Here is an 18,585-nt window from a genome sequence, read left to right as displayed (position 1 = left end):
GCTCTGTCAAATTGGTTGTTGATCATTGCTAGACAACCATGTTCACATCTTGGGATAGATTTTCAAGTAGATTTAAGTCAAAACTGTACCTCGGCCACTCAGGAACATTCACTGTCTACTTATTAAGCAACTCCAGTGTAGATTTGGCTATTTAGGTTATTGACCTGCTGAAAATGTAATTAGTCTCCCAGTGTCTGGTGGAAAGCAGACTGAACCAGGTTTTCCTCTAGGATTTTGCCTATGCTTAGCTCCGTTACGTTAATTGCTTTGCCATATTGTTTGTGGCATTACTCTAGTGCCTTGTTGCAAATAGGATGCTTGTTATGCAATATTTGTATTCTGTCCAGGCTTCCTTCTATTCCCTTTGTCAATTAGGTTAGTATTGTGGAGTAACTACAATGTTTATCCATCCTCAGTTCTCCCATCACAGCCATTAAACTCTGTAACTGTTTTAAAGTCACCATTAGCCTCATGTGAAATCCCTGAGCCGTTCCCTTCCTCTCTGGCAACTGAGTTAGGAAGGACACCTGTATCTTTGTAGTGACTGGGTGTATTGATACACCATCCAAAGTGTAATTAATAACTTCACCATGCTCAAAAGGGATGTTCAATGTCTGCTTTTACAGTTTTTACCCATCTACCAATAGGTGCCCTTCTTTACGAGGCATTGGAAAATCTCCCTGGTCTTTGTGGTTGAATCTGTGTTTGAAATTCACTGCTCGTCTGAGGGACCTTACAGATAATTGTATGTGTGGGGTACAGATGTGGTAGTCATTCAAAAATCATATTAAACATTCCATTTATTATGGGACTTGTTAAGCAAATGTTTACTCCTTATTTAGGCTTTCCACAATAAAGTGGTTGTTTACTTACTGACTCCCGGGTGGTGCAGAGGTCTAAGGCACTGCATCTCAGTGCTAGAGTTGGCACTACAGACCCTGGTTCGATCCCAGGCTGTATCACAACCGGCCGTGATCGGGAGTCCAATAGGGAGGCGCACAATTGGCCCAGCGTAGTCCGGATTAGGGGAGGGTTTGACCGGGGTAGGCTGTCATTGTCATTGTCATTTTGAAAAACTTAATTCCACTTTGACATTAGGTGGTATTGTGTGTAGTAGGCCATTGTAGCACAATAAATTGTGGGAAAGTAAAGGGGTGTGAATACTTTCTGACGGCACTGTACCTGCTTCACCACACACTACTACCTAGATAACTAACACCACTATGCTCACACCCACGCATACACACTCACTCTTAACACTAAACATCAAATTCACATCATGTGCAGTTGGTAAGTGTTGCCTCTAGGGGTCAGATATGTTTACAACCCATCTCGGTAAAGAGAGCATGGTAGCAAATTAACTCAGAAATGGGAACGTTTGAGTCTTTGTATTTTTCCTATAGGTTCTGTTATTATTTTATCCTTTATCTAGCTGGCTGTCACGGACAAGATCTCTCATGTTGTGTTTCCAGATGTTCCCACATGTTCAGGACATACAGTCACTCTCTACTCAGTGTGACTGGTATCTTTTCATTAGTTTGTGTTTGTTTTTTGTTTGTTCTCCCTGCAGCTGAATGCCAACAGGTTTCAGGATTTGAACAGTTTGGAGGATATCGCTGCCATTATCAGCACCCCACCTTTGGGAGGATACCAGGTAGCCTCAACCCTTCAAATCTAATCAGACCTAAATTAGTCAAGTGACTGACTGAGGGCCCTGTTTTGACAGGCATAAGAATGTGGAGGTGGAGCCAACACTGACTGCATCATTTTAAATATGCTGCACTAAATTCAAAATGAGTTTGGCATAAAGGTTATTTGTATTTTTTTTTACCCCCTTTTTCGATCATGTCTCATCGCTGCAACTCCCCGACAGGCTCGGGAGTCGAAGGTGGAGTCATGCGTCCTCCAAAGCATGACCCGCCTAACTGTGCTCAGTTAACACCCGCCAGTTTAACCCGGAAGCCAGCCGCACCAATGTGTCGGAGGAAAAACTGTTCAACTGGCGACTGGGATCAGTCTGCAGGCACCCGGCCCGCCACAAGGAGTCGCTAGAGTGCGATGAGCCAAGTAAAGACCCACCCGCCAAACCCCCCCCCCCCCTAACCCAGACGGAGCTGGGCCAATTGTGCGCAGTCCTATGGCACTCCCCACCATGGCCGGTTGTGGCACAGCCCGGGAATGAACCCGGGTCTGTAGTAACGCATCTGGCATGCAGTGCAGTGCGATGCAGTGCCTTAGATCGCTGCCCTACTCGGGAGGCCCCGGCATAAATGTTTTAAATCGAGTGAATTGTTGCTGTATTTTTGCGGACTTTCCAAAAACAGGTTTTGAAATAATATATTGAGTAAAGCAGCCGGTTTTGGTAACTTCTTTGTCGAAATGAATCTTCCTGTGAGGCGTTGCTCTTCGGAGTCCTTCCGAAACACTGAAGGCTAATGATCTGATGTCTAATCAGGCTCCCATTGACATTAATGAATTAACCTTATTAGGTTCATTATGTCCAATTAGCAGTCACCCTGTAACCATCCACAAATATTTTGATTGTTCATTTCACCTCACATGTATCTTGTCCAGTAGGTTGAGGATATTTTACTGACATCTCTTCCTCATTTGCACCGGTCTGAAAAGAAAACAGGGGCATTTGCTTTTCACCTGTCCAGTTGTATCATACCAGTGTAGATGGCGAGGAGACCAGTAATGGACAGGATATTAACTAAATGACCTGTGTCCCCTTGCTTCAGCAGACTCAGAGAAACCAGACTCCGGCAGAAGAGGAGGCAGAGGAGGAGGAGGAAGAGACAGAGGAGCTGGGACATGTAGACACCTACGCTGACTACAAACCATCCAAATGTACGCTGCCCTACACTACTATCAAGAACCACCTATTTATCCTGTTTTATTTCCTTTGTGGAAGGAATTATTCTTTTGCAGTAGTAATATTTTTCTGTGGTATTACTACACATAGTTTCCTCATAATAAAATAATAATACCATCTGATACTGGTAGTTAATCTGTGAGGGGCTGAGTAAGGGTTTGTCTGTCCATTCAATCTTTTAACTATTTTGTCCTTCCTCAGCCACCATAGGGATCTCCCACCCAGACATAGTGGTGGAGACCAACACGCTGTCCAGCGTCCCTCCACCTGACATCACCTACACTCTGTCCATTCCTGACTCCACCATCAACTGTGGCCTGCTCTCTGCCCTGCAGCTGGAGGCCATCATATACGCATGCCAGGTAACACACCACTCTATTACCTCTGACCCCTGACCTCACACATCTGGTCTGACAGGCACAATTTTGTTCTTGGGAACTACAGTATGTGGGTCATGCAAAAAAGGGTAGAGTATACATTGGTTTTAAACACCTGTTTCTGCTGTATTACCTACTTCAGCTGTGCTTTTGATATCTTTCTATGTAAGACGTTTGTTCGATGGGATGCTGTTGTATTAATTGCCGGTCTTCATAAGAGTGTCTACTAGATGACTAGAATGCAAAGTGTTAGTTAGTGTTTCTACTTGCGTGGACACATGAGGGACGCTGTGCTCCCTGTGTGCTCCCAGCAACACGAGGTAATTCTGCAGAACAACCAGAGAGCAGGCTTCCTGATAGGAGACGGGGCCGGAGTAGGGAAAGGCCGCACAGTGGCCGGCATCATCCTGGAGAATTACCTAAAGGGGAGGAAGAAAGCGCTATGGTAAGACACTAGATACTCCACCCAATGCATTACCCAGCCTAGCTCTGTTTCTCCCAACCTAATAGGTTTCTCCTACCAGTACGTAGGAGCTGGTCTCCCTGTCTAACAGATTTAGATGTAATGGTTTTGATTGTAAAACGTTAGTTGTAATGGATATTGCTTCAGGAAGGGGCCTTTGTGACCTGTGTTAGAAACCATCACTGATAGTCAGTGCCATTGGTTACTACAAACTATAAAACAAACCTATTCAGTTGTGCTCCACGGTTGTTTTGTAAAGATGTACTCGTTCTCCTCTTTCACCACACAGGTTTAGTGTATCCAATGACCTGAAATACGACGCAGAGAGAGATCTGAAAGACATAGATGCTCCCACCATTCCTGTGCATGCCTTAAACAAGGTGAGTGTTTAAGGAAAAGCAAACCACACTCCAGATCAATATTTCTTCTCAATCATTCATATCCATCAGATTTACCTAATGTCTTTCCCTGGCGAAACCTGTGATTATGTTATTTCCCTGTAGATAAAGTATGGAGACACAGCTACCTCAGAAGGAGTCCTGTTTGCGACATACTCTGCACTGATCGGGGAGAGCCAAGCAGGTGGGCAGCACCGCACCAGACTCAAGCAGATCCTGGACTGGTGCAAGCCCGGCTTTGATGGAGTTGTATCCTTGTATACTACATTATCACCTTGCTCAATGACCAGCATTACCTGAAAAATCTAGCTGGCCATTTTAGAAGAATGGAAGTACTGCATCTGTTATCCGCTAACACGGACTAACCCCAAACCCTAAAATGTGAACATACTTGATCAATAGTTTGGATGATATTGCCACTTCTGTCAGTTCTAGCATGGCATCAAGCCCAGTAAATAGTGATAGGAGAGCATACATCACTCAATGTTTACAGTTCATTTTGTAGCTGCAGTACTTTGTCCTTGACCGTGTTCCTAGATTGTGTTTGACGAATGCCACAAGGCCAAGAATGCTACGTCCACCAAGATGGGCAAGGCCGTGCTGGACCTGCAGCACAACCTGCCGCTGGCCAGGGTGGTTTACGCCAGTGCCACAGGTGGGCCTTTCTCACACTGTACCTGAACCTCTGTCTTCTCTTTCACTATCGTTCCTTCTCACAATACCTGTACTTTAGGACTGTTTGTCCTCTGTGTTTCCCTTTCTCAATCTTATTCAGACTGTATTTGTTTTCCTCTCTCTCCCTGTCTCTTCTCTACTCTCTCCCTCACCCGCTTTCGCTCTTTCTCTCTCTGTATCAACATCTCACCCCTGCTTCTCTGTCTCCCTCTAGGTGCCTCTGAGCCAAAGAACATGATCTATATGAGCCGCCTGGGGATCTGGGGCGAGGGCACGCCCTTCAAGACCTTTGACGACTTCCTGCACGCCATCGAGAAGAGGTCTGACCTTATTCCACACGTCATTTACCTGATTTATGTCACCTGTATCATATTATTCAAATGTTTATGATTATCTATGTTGTGAGAATGACATCTCGTAATGTTGTGGTTACCAGACCAGTCCTGGCTTCCAGGATTCAGCATCGCTGACAAGGGCGCCTGTGGCTTTGATTTTTGATTGACAGGGGTGTAGGCGCGATGGAGATTGTTGCCATGGACATGAAGGTGAGTGGGATGTACATCGCCCGGCAACTGAGCTTCTCAGGGGTGTCCTTCCGCATCGAGGAGATCGGTCTGGACGACGACTTCAAACTGGTCTACAACAAAGCTGCCAAACTGGTAAGACTGACTTGATAGTGTGTGCGTGTTGATTTCACTTATTTGCTAAGTTTATTTGGATAACGACATAGCAGGACAAAAACATTACTCTTAGAAGTGAGAAGTGATGCATTGCAGCGTTGATACGTTTGAAAACAGAAGTCAAGACATGAAACAAAAGTCATTGAAATGAAAGCTGGAAGAGGTGGCGACCCGCACACTGTTCTAAAAAGAGAGATAAATCCAAAACTGAGGCTGAAATGAAAAAAATAAATGTTTTAGTAGGACATCATGGTGCATAAATAATTTATACTGTGTAGGAAAGTGCATAAATAAGAGGTGAAAACAAAATAGAAAAGTTTTGGCATCAAGCCATCATCAGTGTGACTGGTGGATGGCAGGCAGCTTTGCCCCAGTGATGTACTGGGCCGTACGCACTACCCTCTGTAGGGCCTTGCGGTCAAAGGCCGAGCAGTTGCCGTACCAGGCAGTGATGCTCTCGATGTTGCAGCTGTAGAACCTTTAAAGGATCTCAGGACCCATGCCAGATCTTTTTAGTTTCCTGAGGGGGAATAGGCTTTGTCGTGCCCTCCTCAAAACTGTCTTGGTGTTTGGACCGTTCTAGTTTGTTGTTGATGTGGACACCAAGGAACTTGAAGCTCTCAACCTGCTCCACTACAGCCCCGTCGATGAGAATGTGGACGTGCTCAGTGCTCCTTTTCCTGTAGTCCACAATCATCTCCTTAGGCTTGGTTACATTGAGGCATAGGTTGTTATTCTGGCACCACCCGGCAAGGTCTCTAACCACCTCCCTATAGGCTGTCTCGTCGTTGTCGGTGATCAGGCCTACCACTGTTGTGTCGTCTGCAAACTTAATGATGGTGTTGGAGTCGTTCCTGGCCATGCAGGCACAACCGCATGGTCAGGCATGCAGGAGATTGTCTGTATGTGTATGTAGAAAGTTGTCAGATTTTTGTAAAGTGCAAGAGTGCAATACTACCCTGTTAGGGTAAGATAACTAGCTTGTAAAGAGCAAGGAGACTGACCTATATATGTTTGTCCTTCTCAGTGGGCGGAGGCGCTGGCCGTGTTCATGCGTGCAGCGGACGCGCTGTGTCTGGTCAGCAGGAAGTCCCTGTGGGGTCAGTTCTGGTCTTCCCACCAGCGCTTCTTCAAATACCTCTGCATCGCCGCCAAGGTTCGCTGCCTGGTGGAGCTGGCCAAGAAAGAACTGAAAGCTGGCAAGGTGAGACTGACCAGCATTTATGTTCATTTATTCAGCCTTTATTTTGTCATTCATTTTTAAGATAAAAATTCTTGGCCCCCTTTAAATCTGTACTCAGCCTCTGGTTGACTTCCAAGAGGTTAGGAGTCACCATAAAGCATAACTTGGTATCCTAGGTGACCTCCCTGAGGCCAAGGGTCAATGGCTTTAAATTCAGCCATCAATGGTTTCAAATGATCAATACATTTAATATAAGGCTCACTCTGACCCTAGTGCTCTTGACAACGTTGATTAAAGGTTTTTATCAGAGGCCCGGAACACTTGGAGAACAAACAGATAAGCAAGAGTATTTATGCCTGCCCTTGAGGAGGTTGGCAGATTGGTATGAACCTCTCAGAGGAACGTGTCTATCTCCCCATATGCATCTGTCTATTGTTTGTCTATTAAACCTTTAAATATAGATGTCTTATCATGGTGATTCAGCATTTTCCACACCGGAGTGTCATTTAGATGGGAATCTCTGGCCAAGAGGCATTATCACAATTATCCAAGCATTTGATTGGACAAAGAAAATCATAAAGGAAATAGAGCCATGTTTTAATGTTTTTTCCAGGTTGGTATGTTTTAGTGTGACGCTCTGCTCATGTATCTTGTTTATCCCCGTCCCAGTGCATCGTGATTGGTCTACAGTCCACAGGAGAGGCCCGAACCAGAGAGGTCCTGGATGAGAACGATGGGCACCTGGACAGATTCGTATCTGCAGCAGAGTAAGTGTGTTTCTGTGCCCGTGGCTCTCTGGGTAAGTATAGTATTAGAGCAAATAGATTTTTGGCTCAGCCCTGATTCAACTCTCACACACACTACCACAGCTTCCATTTAGTGTAACCGGGGCTTTCCAGCCTGACGCGCCTGTGGTTTTCATACAAATCATTTGTTTGTTGCCGGGTGAATGACCACTTCCTGGTTAGAAAGCACTCCATTTGTCTCTCCAGCTGCAGTCAAAGGTTCAGTCTGAACCCTTCAATTTTCTTCTTCAGTACACACTATCTGAGGGTATATGGTGAATCTGCCCTTAGACACTGATCCACAGTCAGTTAAGTTGTTTCCCCGCTAATGGTTAAGGACTAGGATTTGGGGAGAGTAAGCTGATCCCAGAACTGTTCCTGCAATCAAGTTAAACCGGGAGCATACCTCTGTATCAGACTGGAAATAACGCTGTGTGTCTGCCTGCCTGGACCATCTGAACCTGGGAGACATGAAATGCATATGATGAGGCCAATCAGAGCGTGTCACTCATCTCTATAACCTGTCAGAACTGTCTTTACGTTCTGTCAGCCTTCCACGGTGTCAGATTGAGAAGATAACATGTGTATGTCTGGTCTTTTCTCCTCAGGGGTGTGTTCAAAGCTCTGGTACAGAAACACTTTCCCTCCGAGAAGCAGAGGAGAGAGAAGGCACGTGGAAACAAGAGAAAACGTACGTTAACTAAAATAGTAAAAACTCTGGGTTCCTCTGGTGAGGTGTTTGTTCTGTCTGGTCCAAATAAAACTTTGGACTGAGTCCAAAGGTGGGCACTGCCCCCATCCCCACTGTACTCAGCAGCACTGCCTTGTTAACAAATCCAGGGGAGAACCCTGTAATGATAATAATAACAACTCTATTTGTGACCAGATTTCTCAACGGGGGCTTATGTCAAATTTAATTGACTTCAAATCCAGTCAGTCTCAGTATGTAAAGCCACTGAGCCACAGTCTGAATTAGCTCATGTGTGTTTTCTGTCCAATAGGTAAGCCCAGGGGCCGGCAGCCCAAATTCCCAAAGCACACCATGGTTCATCTGGGGGGTGTGATCAACATCAGTGACGACAGCAGCACGGACACGGACGGCATGGACACCGACTCCAACTCCTCGCCAGACTCCCTGATGGACAATAACGATGACGTCATCTTCGTCCAGCACACCAGCTGTCACACAGGTATTAGATTTCGACTCTCCTTTTAGCAATATTTTTGAATTGGTTCAGGCCAAAAATGATCCACAGGTAAAAATATACACTGCGTGTACAAACTATTAAGTACACCTGCTCTTTCCATGACATAGACTGACCCAGCTGAAAGCTATGATCCCTTATTGATGTCACCTGTTAAATCCACTTCAGTGTAGATGAAGGGGAGGAGACAGGTTAAAGAAGCATTTAGACATGGATTGTGTATATGTGTGCCATTGAGGGAGAATGGGCAAGACAAAATATTTAAGTGCCTTTGAACAGTATATGGTAGTAGGTGCCATGCGCACCTTTTCGAGTGTGTCAAGATCTGCAATGCTGCTGGGTCTCCCGTATGCATCAAGAATGGTCCACCACCCAAAGGACATCCAGCCAACTTCACACAACTGTGGGAAGCATTGGAGTCAACATGGGCCAGCATCCCTGTTGAAAGCTTTCACCACGTTGAGGCTCTTCTGAGGGCAAAAGGAGGTGCAAATCAATATTAGGAAGGTGTTCCTAATGTTTTGTATACTCTGTATGTTATGCAATGCACACCTTGTGTTGAAGTCTAGGCAATAATTTAAGACAGATGCATTTTAGATCCACTGTACTCTCTCACACACACAGACAGTAAAAGCACTTAGCAGACATTTGGGGACATCTTACCGTGCTCGCTCCCTTTATGGCTGACTCTGTTAACAGTCGTTAACATGCCTCTGTCTGGGGTTGGTTGGGTTCCTAAAGCCAGTATAGAGAAGATGAAGCAGAGCCTCCTGAACAAGATCGCTGACCTGGGAAAGGAACTACCTCTGAACACTCTGGACGAGCTCATTGACCAGTTTGGAGGACCAGAGATGGTATCGGAGGTACGTACACCTCTGTTACCGGGCTGGGCAGGTGCCACATAACCTTATGTCAGAGAGTACATATCAGACAAATCAGACAAATGTGAGATGAGAACCGGTATGTTTCCTGTTTAGAGATTTGTGAATGATTGTTAAATTTTGCTCTGAGGCACTCATTGACGACCTATGTTGTAGATGACGGGTCGTAAGGGTCGCGTGGTGCGGCGTCCTGACGGAAGCGTGCGCTACGAGTCGCGTGCAGAGCAGAGCCATACCATAGACCACATCAACCTCAAGGAGAAGGACCGCTTCATGTGTGGAGAGAAGGTGAGACACTGGACACTAGAACCATTCTACATGTGAGCCGAAGGATCTCACTCAAACTGTGTTTGTTTGTTCTTGCTTAGAAAATCATGATCCTGTGACACTATGTTCTGATGGGATATGATGGCATTATTCTATGTTCTGACTGGATGTGATGGCATTATTCTATCTTCTGACTCGATGTGATGGCATTATTCTGTGTTCTGACCGCATATGATGACATTATTCTATGTTTTGGTGTGCAGTGTTACAGTGGTTTATCTTTCTCTCCTCCATCCCTCTTGCCTTCCCAGATGGTGGCCATCATCTCAGAGGCAGCCAGCTCAGGCATCTCCTTGCAGGCAGACAAGCGGGTGAAGAACCAGCGTCGGAGGGTCCACATAACCCTAGAGCTGCCCTGGAGTGCAGACAGAGCCATCCAGCAGTTTGGTGAGTCTGGAGACTACCAGGGGTTAAAGGTCTTTTGGACTTTTTTCGTCTGTTTGGGCACAACACACATTTTCTCGAGGCAAGCCGAAGCCCGAAGCCCCTTCATTGGTGATTGGTCAACTGTAGGGATTCTTCAATGAAGTATTTGTCATTCAATGAGAGACGACTTGTTTTCATGCACATTTTTTTATTGAGAAATACTGCACCAAACATCTTAGTTAGATACATTTTTTATTATTTTTATTTAACCTTTATTTAACTAGGCATGTCAGTTAAGAACAAATTCTTATTTACAATGACAACCTACCCCGGCCAAACCTGGACAATATTGGGCCAATTGTGCGGCGCCCTATGGGACTCAATCACAGCCGGATGTGATGCAACCTGGATGTAATATTGCGCGACTAAGATCTCCTCTGCAAAAACGTCATAATTAATTACAGATTTCTGGAGTTATCTTAGATTAATTATAACTATTTTGAGGAAGTGTATATTGGCAATGGCATCTCAAAATGGACAAACATTACTCTCTTTTTTCTAGTTTTTCAAGCGGAGGTCTTTTACGGGAGTATGCGCACTCGTTCGGTTCTTGGAGTTTGACTAGGCAACAGCCGAACTGAAGCATGCTGACGCCTTTAGGGGTCAGGGTCAGAGTTGGACGTATGCAGGTTACACACCCTGTCACACAGACGTCTCTCTTCACACAATCCACCCTGCTAGAAGTGCTTGTTTTTTATTGTTTTTTTATTTATCCTTTATTTAACCTTTATTTATCCTTTATTTAACCTTTATTTATCCTTTATTTAACCTTTATTTATCCTTTATTTAACCTTTATTTATCCTTTATTTATCCTTTATTTAACCTTTATTTATCCTTTATTTAACCTTTATTTATCCTTTATTTAACCTTTATTTAACCAGGCAAGTCAGTTAAGAACAAATTCTTATTTTCAATGACAGCCTGGGAACAGTGGGTTAACTGCCTGTTCAGGGGCAGAACGACAGATTTGTACCTTGTCAGCTCGGGGATTTGAACTTACTAGTCCAACACTCTAACCACTAGGCTACCCAGCCGCCCCGGCTACACGCTAGCCTCATAAAATGTCATGACATTAGTATTGGCTGCCTCTTCAAATTGCCTTGCCTAAAGACAGATTTAATCATTTGATGAATATCAAATTAAAATATATTTTGTATTAGGATGCGATTCTAATCATTGGAATGAGTCACTTTTATAATGGTGTTGTTAAACTTTACTTGGAGGTGTTGCAGTTTTGTCTGGCTGCAGGGAGAGAGGTGTGTTGAACTAAATTAGAATAATATAATTATTCTTCATCTCCGCTGCCGTCTGCTAGATATAATTTTGCACCCAATAACAACAGTGAAAAAGCGGGCATGTGCACGCACACATCGTGGGCCGTGAATTCATTGTTTGCAATTAGCTAACTGCCTGTAATTCCTTCCCGTTAGCCACGCTCCCTTGAGGAGCTGAACTCACTGCATGGGTTGGCATGTGTGGGCACTCACAACGGCAAAACACGCACACACACACATTTAGGTGGCCTAGGATTTCCACTTTAAGATCCAAGTCAGAACTTGGAACTTGAATGACGGGTTTAGATATGGTACGATTGTTCCAGGAAAAAGATGTGGTGAGTGGAAACTTGGACCCGTTCCGAAATGGACCTGGGGCTTTCACACCCGGATAAAATATGCATCCATTTATTTATTTTAAATATAGAGACCTGTTCCACATCGACCGGGTCAGATCCAGATCCGATCTGTGTGAGGGAAGCAGCACACCAGAGCTGGTGAGGTGCGAGAGGGAGAGAGGCTGCAGTACATGCACTTTCTCATCCTACAGTTACAAATAACAACTCCATTCAGAATATACAGTAGCAGCCTGTTTGGCTCCTGGTCGTTGTAGCCTGTCCTTCTCCTTTAACTTGTAATTCCATCATTTTAATTCCGTCTTCCATTGATTAGATATCTCCTCACTTTTGCCACACATGGAGTGATGCTCTATGACTGTAACCTATTGCCGCTTTGATGACTCATGATTGGCCAACAGCAAGCTGCACGCTCCACTCTCGTGAAAAGCAAGAGCAGCAGCATAAATGATGAAAGGCATCCCTCTCTCTCTCTCTCTACTGCAGCAGTCACTTTCAGATCTGTACGGGCCCACCTGGACATGTCAGTTAAAATTACACATACCCGAGACCTGTGACAATAGTCTCAGATCTGACACAGTCCCGTGACATAATTTAGAATTCTGCATCCGACCCGCTTGTGTCCCGGATTGTGATTCGGGTACAGGTGGATCCGTGAAGACCTCTAGAGGAAACACAATTCAGAGACCGATTACCCAGGAAATCCACATTTGCTGACATCATCCTCTGTTCATTGAAATCAACCTACCCCACAAACCAATATCTTATTTTTCTAGCTTTTCCCTCTTGTACACTATGATACTGAACAAAAATATAAACGCAACATGCAATAATGTCAACGATATTACTGAGTTACAGTTCTTATAAGGAAACAGTGAATTTAAATTAATTAATTAGGCCCTAATCTATGCATTTCACATGACTGGGCAGAGGCGTAGCCATGGGTGGGCCTGGGAGGGCCAACCCACTGGGGAGCCAGGTCCAGCCAATCAGAATGAGTTTTTCCCCACAAAAGCAGATTATTACAGACATAAATACTCCTCCGTTTCATCAGCTATCTGGGTGGCTGGCCTCAGACCACCCCGCAAGTGAAGAAGCCGGATGTGGATGTCCTGGGCTGGTGTGATTACAAGTGGTCTGCAGTTGTGAGGCCAGTTGGGCGTACTGACAAATTCTCTGAAATAACTTTTGAGGCGGCCTATGGTAGAGTAATGAACATTCAATTCTCTGGAAACAACTCTGGTGGACATTCCTGCAGTCTGCATGCCAATTGCATGCCCCTCAAAACTAGATACATCTGTGGCATTGTGTTGTGTGACAACTGCTTTTATTGTCCCCAACACAAGGTGCACCTGTGTAATACTCATGCTCTTTAGTCAGCTTCTTGATATGCTACACTTGCCAGGTGGATGGATTATCTTGGCAAAGGAGAAATGCTCACTAACAAGGATGTAAACAAATGTGTGCGTATGGAATATTACTGGGATCTTTTATAACAGCTCATGAAACTTTGGACCAACATGTTGCGTTTATATTGGTTGAGTATAGTTCCTCAGAGTCTGCCTGTTCTGACTGATCTTCCTCCTCTGTGTGTGTGGTCCTCCAGGTCGTACCCATCGCTCTAACCAGGTGACGGCTCCAGAGTACATCTTCCTCATCTCTGAGCTGGCCGGGGAAAGACGCTTCGCCTCCATTGTGGCCAAGAGACTGGAGAGCCTGGTACGTGCTGTTGCAGCCTCCTTTACTACAGTCTGATCTATCTACTATGGAATCCCAAAACTACATGTTTAATAAGTCCTCATTTTATTTGAGGTAAGATTGAATTGCTGAGCTTATTACTTGGGGGCTGTCTTTCTCCCAGTAGTCCGTTTACTTCCCCACCACTGTCCCATTGACCAGACACTTTCAAGGTCACAAACACCTTTCACACAACATTTCAAACCCAGGAAATTCCTCATCCTCCTTTGGTCTGAATAATAAGGTTATCAGACATTGGAACGCACCCATGTCTGGGTAGTTATGAGACAGTTTTCCATATTTCATTGTAATCTCTTTACTCCAGTCATTTATTTTCCTTGTCTTTCTGGAGGGAAGGGGGGGGGGGGGGGGGGTGTTGTCTCTGCCAGTCCTGTACGGTAATCCAGTCTCAGAATGGGATACATCATGCCCAGGGCCCAGCTTCTCTTCTTTCCCTCCTTGCCAGCCTCTGTCTACCTTTGTTTGGGTCCCTCCAGATCAGCAGTGATCTCATATCTGGCAGAAACATCCCTTTGTTTTTATCTCAGAACATTCCTTTGTGTGGGCACCAGCTAAAGCAGCTGCTGGCTTCAAGTGGACCTTCAGTCACAATCTGTGCACAACACTCAAATGTCTTGGCAGTCATGTCAATTCACTGCCTCTATGCTTTACCTGTCTGCTGCAGTAGAGAAAGTTGTGTGTTTGTAGATGGTGTGTTATCAGTCCGTGACATAAGGCTGTAAAGCTAACCGTGTTTGTTCCTGTTTCTGTGTCCAGGGTGCATTGACCCACGGTGACAGGAGAGCCACAGAGTCCAGAGACCTGAGCAAATACAACTTTGAAAACAAGGTCAGCGCTGGCTACAACTATTACATGCAAGATCATGCTTCCTCTTGTACAGAAGCCTAATTTGGCATTAAGTGTGATTGGTTGTGTTGGAGGTTCTGGGGGGAGGGAGCGCTGACCTGTTAGATGACCTGGTTTCCTGCCGTGTGTTTCTGCAGTACGGTACCAAGGCTCTGGATAAGATCACGAAAGCCATCCTGGGCCACATCGAGAGCAAGGTGTCCCCTCCCAAAGGTTACCCCGGGGGTGATGCTCTGTTCTTCAGAGGTATGTTGAGTGCATGTAGGAAATTGTCCCAAACATTATGCAAGTCAAAAGCTATATTGAAATAATTGTTGTATTATCTGTTTCAGACATGAAGCATGGCATGATGGATGTGGGTATCTTCTGCAAGGAGCCACGGTTTGGTCTCAGCACTGAGAAAGACTGCAGCATCACCAAGTTCCTCAACAGGATCCTGGGCCTGGAGGTCCACAAGCAGAACTCTCTGTTCCAGTACTTCACCGACAACTTTGACTACCTGATCGAGAAGGACAAAAAGGAGGGCAAATACGACATGGGAATCCTAGGTATGGAGTCCAACACTCACGCTTAAAACATGACTGAATAAAATGGTGCCCTTTCCCATAGGTTGTAAAGCTAAATAACTCTCCACACTATTAGAACAAAAGGCTGCATTCTATTGTATGGGACTACTACGCCATACAGTATATACTCCTCCATATATTAAAATAAATCTACCTGCCTACTTCATTTGGCCTTCCTAGAATGTCTTTCCATGAACAGCAGCATGAGGCTGATGGTTTGGGATGGTACCGAGTCTCTGTATAGAGATGCTAGGTATGTCTCCTGACTAGAACTATGTGTCCTGTTCTGTTAGATCTGGCCCCAGGTAATGATGAAATCTACGAGGAGAAGCAAGAGACCTTCATGACAGTGGGAAACCCCCAGGACGGACAGGTCGTGCTCTACAAGGTACTCCTGTGGTACACTGGTACATTATTGTACAATCGAAATATCTCGCTATATTTGACAGGCACCTCATATAGATTTGCATGTTGATCTTTGTTTTGTAACTAAATGAGTGCTGCTGGTTCTCTGGTCTGAAAAATAGATGTAAAGTTTCAATAAGACTAAACCTAGTGATATATATATTTTTAAACACTACCCACCATTGCCGTGAAACAACAAGAAAGCAGTGTTTCCTGCATACGCAGCCAGAGAGGTGATATAATGTACTCGACAGATTTATCCTCCACTTTGTTATTCAGTACTCTGACTCCTGGATACAGTTATTAGTGCTGAGCGATTTAACCAACATTTCAGGGGGGGTTTCAGTTATTAAACAACTAATTGACCAACGTCGGATCACTTCCTTGAATTACATATAGTTATTTTTTTGTGTGCCCAAAGTGCCGTTTCTCTAGAGAGAAATCAAATCATTCATGGAAGAAATCAAGTACTACGTGGGACGCTGGGCTACAGGGAGTTGTAGTTTTCATTAAGCAAATAACCTAGTTTAGCGCAGAAACATGGTAATGAACTACATTGACCATAATCCATTGCCCGGATCTTTCCTGCTCTGACAGGATTCATTTTTCAATACGTTAGGTTAGATACACAGACCACATAAGAGAAGAATGTACACAATGACGAGAGAGTTACTTTGAAGAACTAGTCAAATTATTTTGTCAGACAGCTCTGCAGCATACATGGGGCAGACTAGCCTAGCTAAAAAGGACGACTAAAGACAGTACAGCACAGGTGTCAAACTCATTGCACGGAGGGCCGAGTGTCTGCAGGTTTTTGCTGCTTACTTATACTTGATTGATGAATTAAGGTCACTAATTAGTATGGAACTCCCCATACCTGGTTGTCTAGGGCAACCAAAAACCTCCCCTCCATGGAATGAGTTTTACAGCCCTGCAGTGCAGTATGGGAAGCACAGAGATAACGTTAGATGGGCTGACTGCTACAGGCAGTGATGAGATGATCACTTTAAGGAATTCAAAATTAATTCAAATTTCTCATTTCTATGTTTTGGTAATTGAATGTTAACTATTTCCTTGCTCTGGAATTTCCATTAAAAATCTCAAAAATATTTTTTATGTGATTATATAATAATGAATAAAAATATATATATGTATTGTAGAAATCGAAAACAGCAATTATTTTTTCAGAATTGAACCGACACCGAACCAACCTCAAAAATAATGAATTGCTCTGCACAAGCAGGTATACCGAGATTTAAAATGTTGACATTTCAGCTGCCTGTGGTTGGATGGTGAACATCATATTTAGCCAGATGGAGGGAGAGTAGCAGAATGCTGAAAAATGATCATTACTGGTGTCTTCTGCTCCCTGCCTTGCCAGGCCGTCACTGCAGGATAACCTAGAGTGTAAATTTTTTGCCAACACAGCCAGGACCGGTAAAGCACATGTAGACTCCCAACTCATGCCAACCCCCCTGGCTGGCCTCTGTGCCCCTGATACAAAGAGGATACAAAGAGCCGTGTATGTGTTTGTTCCCGCACAGATTTCCGCGTATGTGTTGGGAATGTTGAATCGTGCCCACAGTGGGTATTCATCCATAGTGTTCTCCCATAGGGCAGTTTTTCTGACCTCTAACCTTTAACCCTTGTCCTCTGCATGTCACCTCTATAGATCAGCGTGGACAGAGGTATGCCCTGGGAGGAGGCCTATGAGAAGGTCCAGAACCTCAACAGTCCTGACGAGGGCTTCTACCTCTCACACAAGGTGAGTCTAGCTGGCTACCGTAGAGCACAGAGAGACACTCTGCATGTCCCAGCATGCACACAGACGTACCAGGAAGCGTATGATACTGTGAGTACCTGTTCCTCCCCAGGGCTCAAGCAGAGCTAGAACAGCTTCCAGACTGGCTATTTCCCAGGGGTGAATGACATATCAGAAGGGTCCAGGTGCCTCTGTTCTGTTCTCTGGAGTGTGGCTCTTTCATTGCACATCAAGGGAGTAGGATGAAAGTATACATGTTATGAACCTAAAGAAGGAGTTTAACTAGGATTTTGTTCAGTATTAATTGTAGTGGCTTGAGTGAACAATATACACAGCCTCTTCCTTCCTGATGTGGAGTTTTCTTAATTATACAGTAGTTAAATACACTTGGTTCATAATACATTTCAACAATGAAATGACAGTCTTCTATAGTCCCACCAGGCAAACACTTCATCACTGCCAGGTTCCCAGTTGAACTCACTATAAATCTTCCGCCTCTTTTTTTATTTGATTTTTTTGTGGTTTAAAACAATTGTACAGATGGAGTTCAGAGGAAAACACATGAAAGTATTTTACAGAACTTTAAAGACATTTCCATCTCCTATGGTTTCCTCAGTTGCGGGGGAACCACCCGTGTGTGCTGCTGGCGGAGCAGGGTCGAGGGAGGAACTTCATCGTCTACAAGCCCAACATCGGGAAGCAGGCCCACCCAGAGAGCCTGGACAACCTGCAGCTACGCTACCGCAAGGTATGACTCAGTCTGACACGCACCGACACACACACAGACACACACACACAGACAGACACACTGACATGCACACAATAGAAGGTTTCCACTCGCATGGCAACAAGATTTGTCTTTGTTGTTTGGCAGGAAATGTTTTATGGTTTTTGTGTGGTGTATGCTGCCCTCTAGTGGAATAAACAATAGTGAAACAGGAAGAGCAGTCCTGCGTATTGTCTAAGGTACAATATAAAAACCAGCACTCAACACTTTAACATAAGACTTGTGTGTTGTGTTCCCATCCTAGGTGACTCCAGACCATGCCAAGGACAGCTGGGAGAGCCAGTTCAACTTCTCCTTTGGGAAATGTAGCCATGCTAACTGGAACGGGAAGTGTAAGAAGATCGAGGAGGGTCAGGAGTGTCTGCAGGGAATGCGTCTGCGCCAGTACCACATGCTGTGTGGTGCGCTACTGCGCGTCTGGAAGTATGTGGCTGACGTGGTCTCTGACATCACCTGCTCCAGCATCCTTCAGATCGTACGCCTCAAAACCAAAAATAGTAACAAGCAAGTCGGTGAGTACTAAACAACTCCATACAACCCACACACACACACACC

At 44.8% G+C, this 18,585-nt stretch overlaps 1 protein-coding gene across 5 annotated transcripts in view; it reads left to right on the top strand.

Annotated features, from left to right (window-relative positions):
* The window catches only part of LOC109889214 (protein strawberry notch homolog 2), a 106,419-nt gene that overhangs the window by 84,358 nt on the left and 3,476 nt on the right, over positions 1–18,585 (top strand). For 2 of the 5 annotated variants that reach the window (XM_020480468.2, XM_020480473.2), the window contains 24 exons: positions 1,571–1,654; positions 2,742–2,850; positions 3,077–3,237; positions 3,564–3,697; positions 4,005–4,095; positions 4,219–4,362; positions 4,651–4,768; positions 5,003–5,108; positions 5,294–5,447; positions 6,496–6,672; positions 7,321–7,418; positions 8,045–8,127; positions 8,438–8,626; positions 9,383–9,504; positions 9,679–9,810; positions 10,101–10,236; positions 13,513–13,625; positions 14,421–14,492; positions 14,648–14,756; positions 14,843–15,058; positions 15,370–15,464; positions 17,154–17,246; positions 17,860–17,991; positions 18,275–18,542. In XM_020480468.2, coding sequence (XP_020336057.1) covers positions 1,571–1,654; positions 2,742–2,850; positions 3,077–3,237; positions 3,564–3,697; positions 4,005–4,095; positions 4,219–4,362; positions 4,651–4,768; positions 5,003–5,108; positions 5,294–5,447; positions 6,496–6,672; positions 7,321–7,418; positions 8,045–8,127; positions 8,438–8,626; positions 9,383–9,504; positions 9,679–9,810; positions 10,101–10,236; positions 13,513–13,625; positions 14,421–14,492; positions 14,648–14,756; positions 14,843–15,058; positions 15,370–15,464; positions 17,154–17,246; positions 17,860–17,991; positions 18,275–18,542 — 3,136 coding nt within the window. The remainder of the gene's footprint in view (positions 1–1,570; positions 1,655–2,741; positions 2,851–3,076; positions 3,238–3,563; positions 3,698–4,004; positions 4,096–4,218; positions 4,363–4,650; positions 4,769–5,002; positions 5,109–5,293; positions 5,448–6,495; positions 6,673–7,320; positions 7,419–8,044; positions 8,128–8,437; positions 8,627–9,382; positions 9,505–9,678; positions 9,811–10,100; positions 10,237–13,512; positions 13,626–14,420; positions 14,493–14,647; positions 14,757–14,842; positions 15,059–15,369; positions 15,465–17,153; positions 17,247–17,859; positions 17,992–18,274; positions 18,543–18,585) is intronic. The other 3 variants (XM_020480469.2, XM_020480471.2, XM_020480470.2) reach the window with 3 other exon arrangements.

The sequence above is a fragment of the Oncorhynchus kisutch genome, linkage group LG4, assembly GCF_002021735.2.
Source record: "Oncorhynchus kisutch isolate 150728-3 linkage group LG4, Okis_V2, whole genome shotgun sequence".
NCBI lineage: Eukaryota > Metazoa > Chordata > Actinopteri > Salmoniformes > Salmonidae > Oncorhynchus > Oncorhynchus kisutch.
This window is presented reverse-complemented; position numbering and strand designations above follow the sequence as displayed.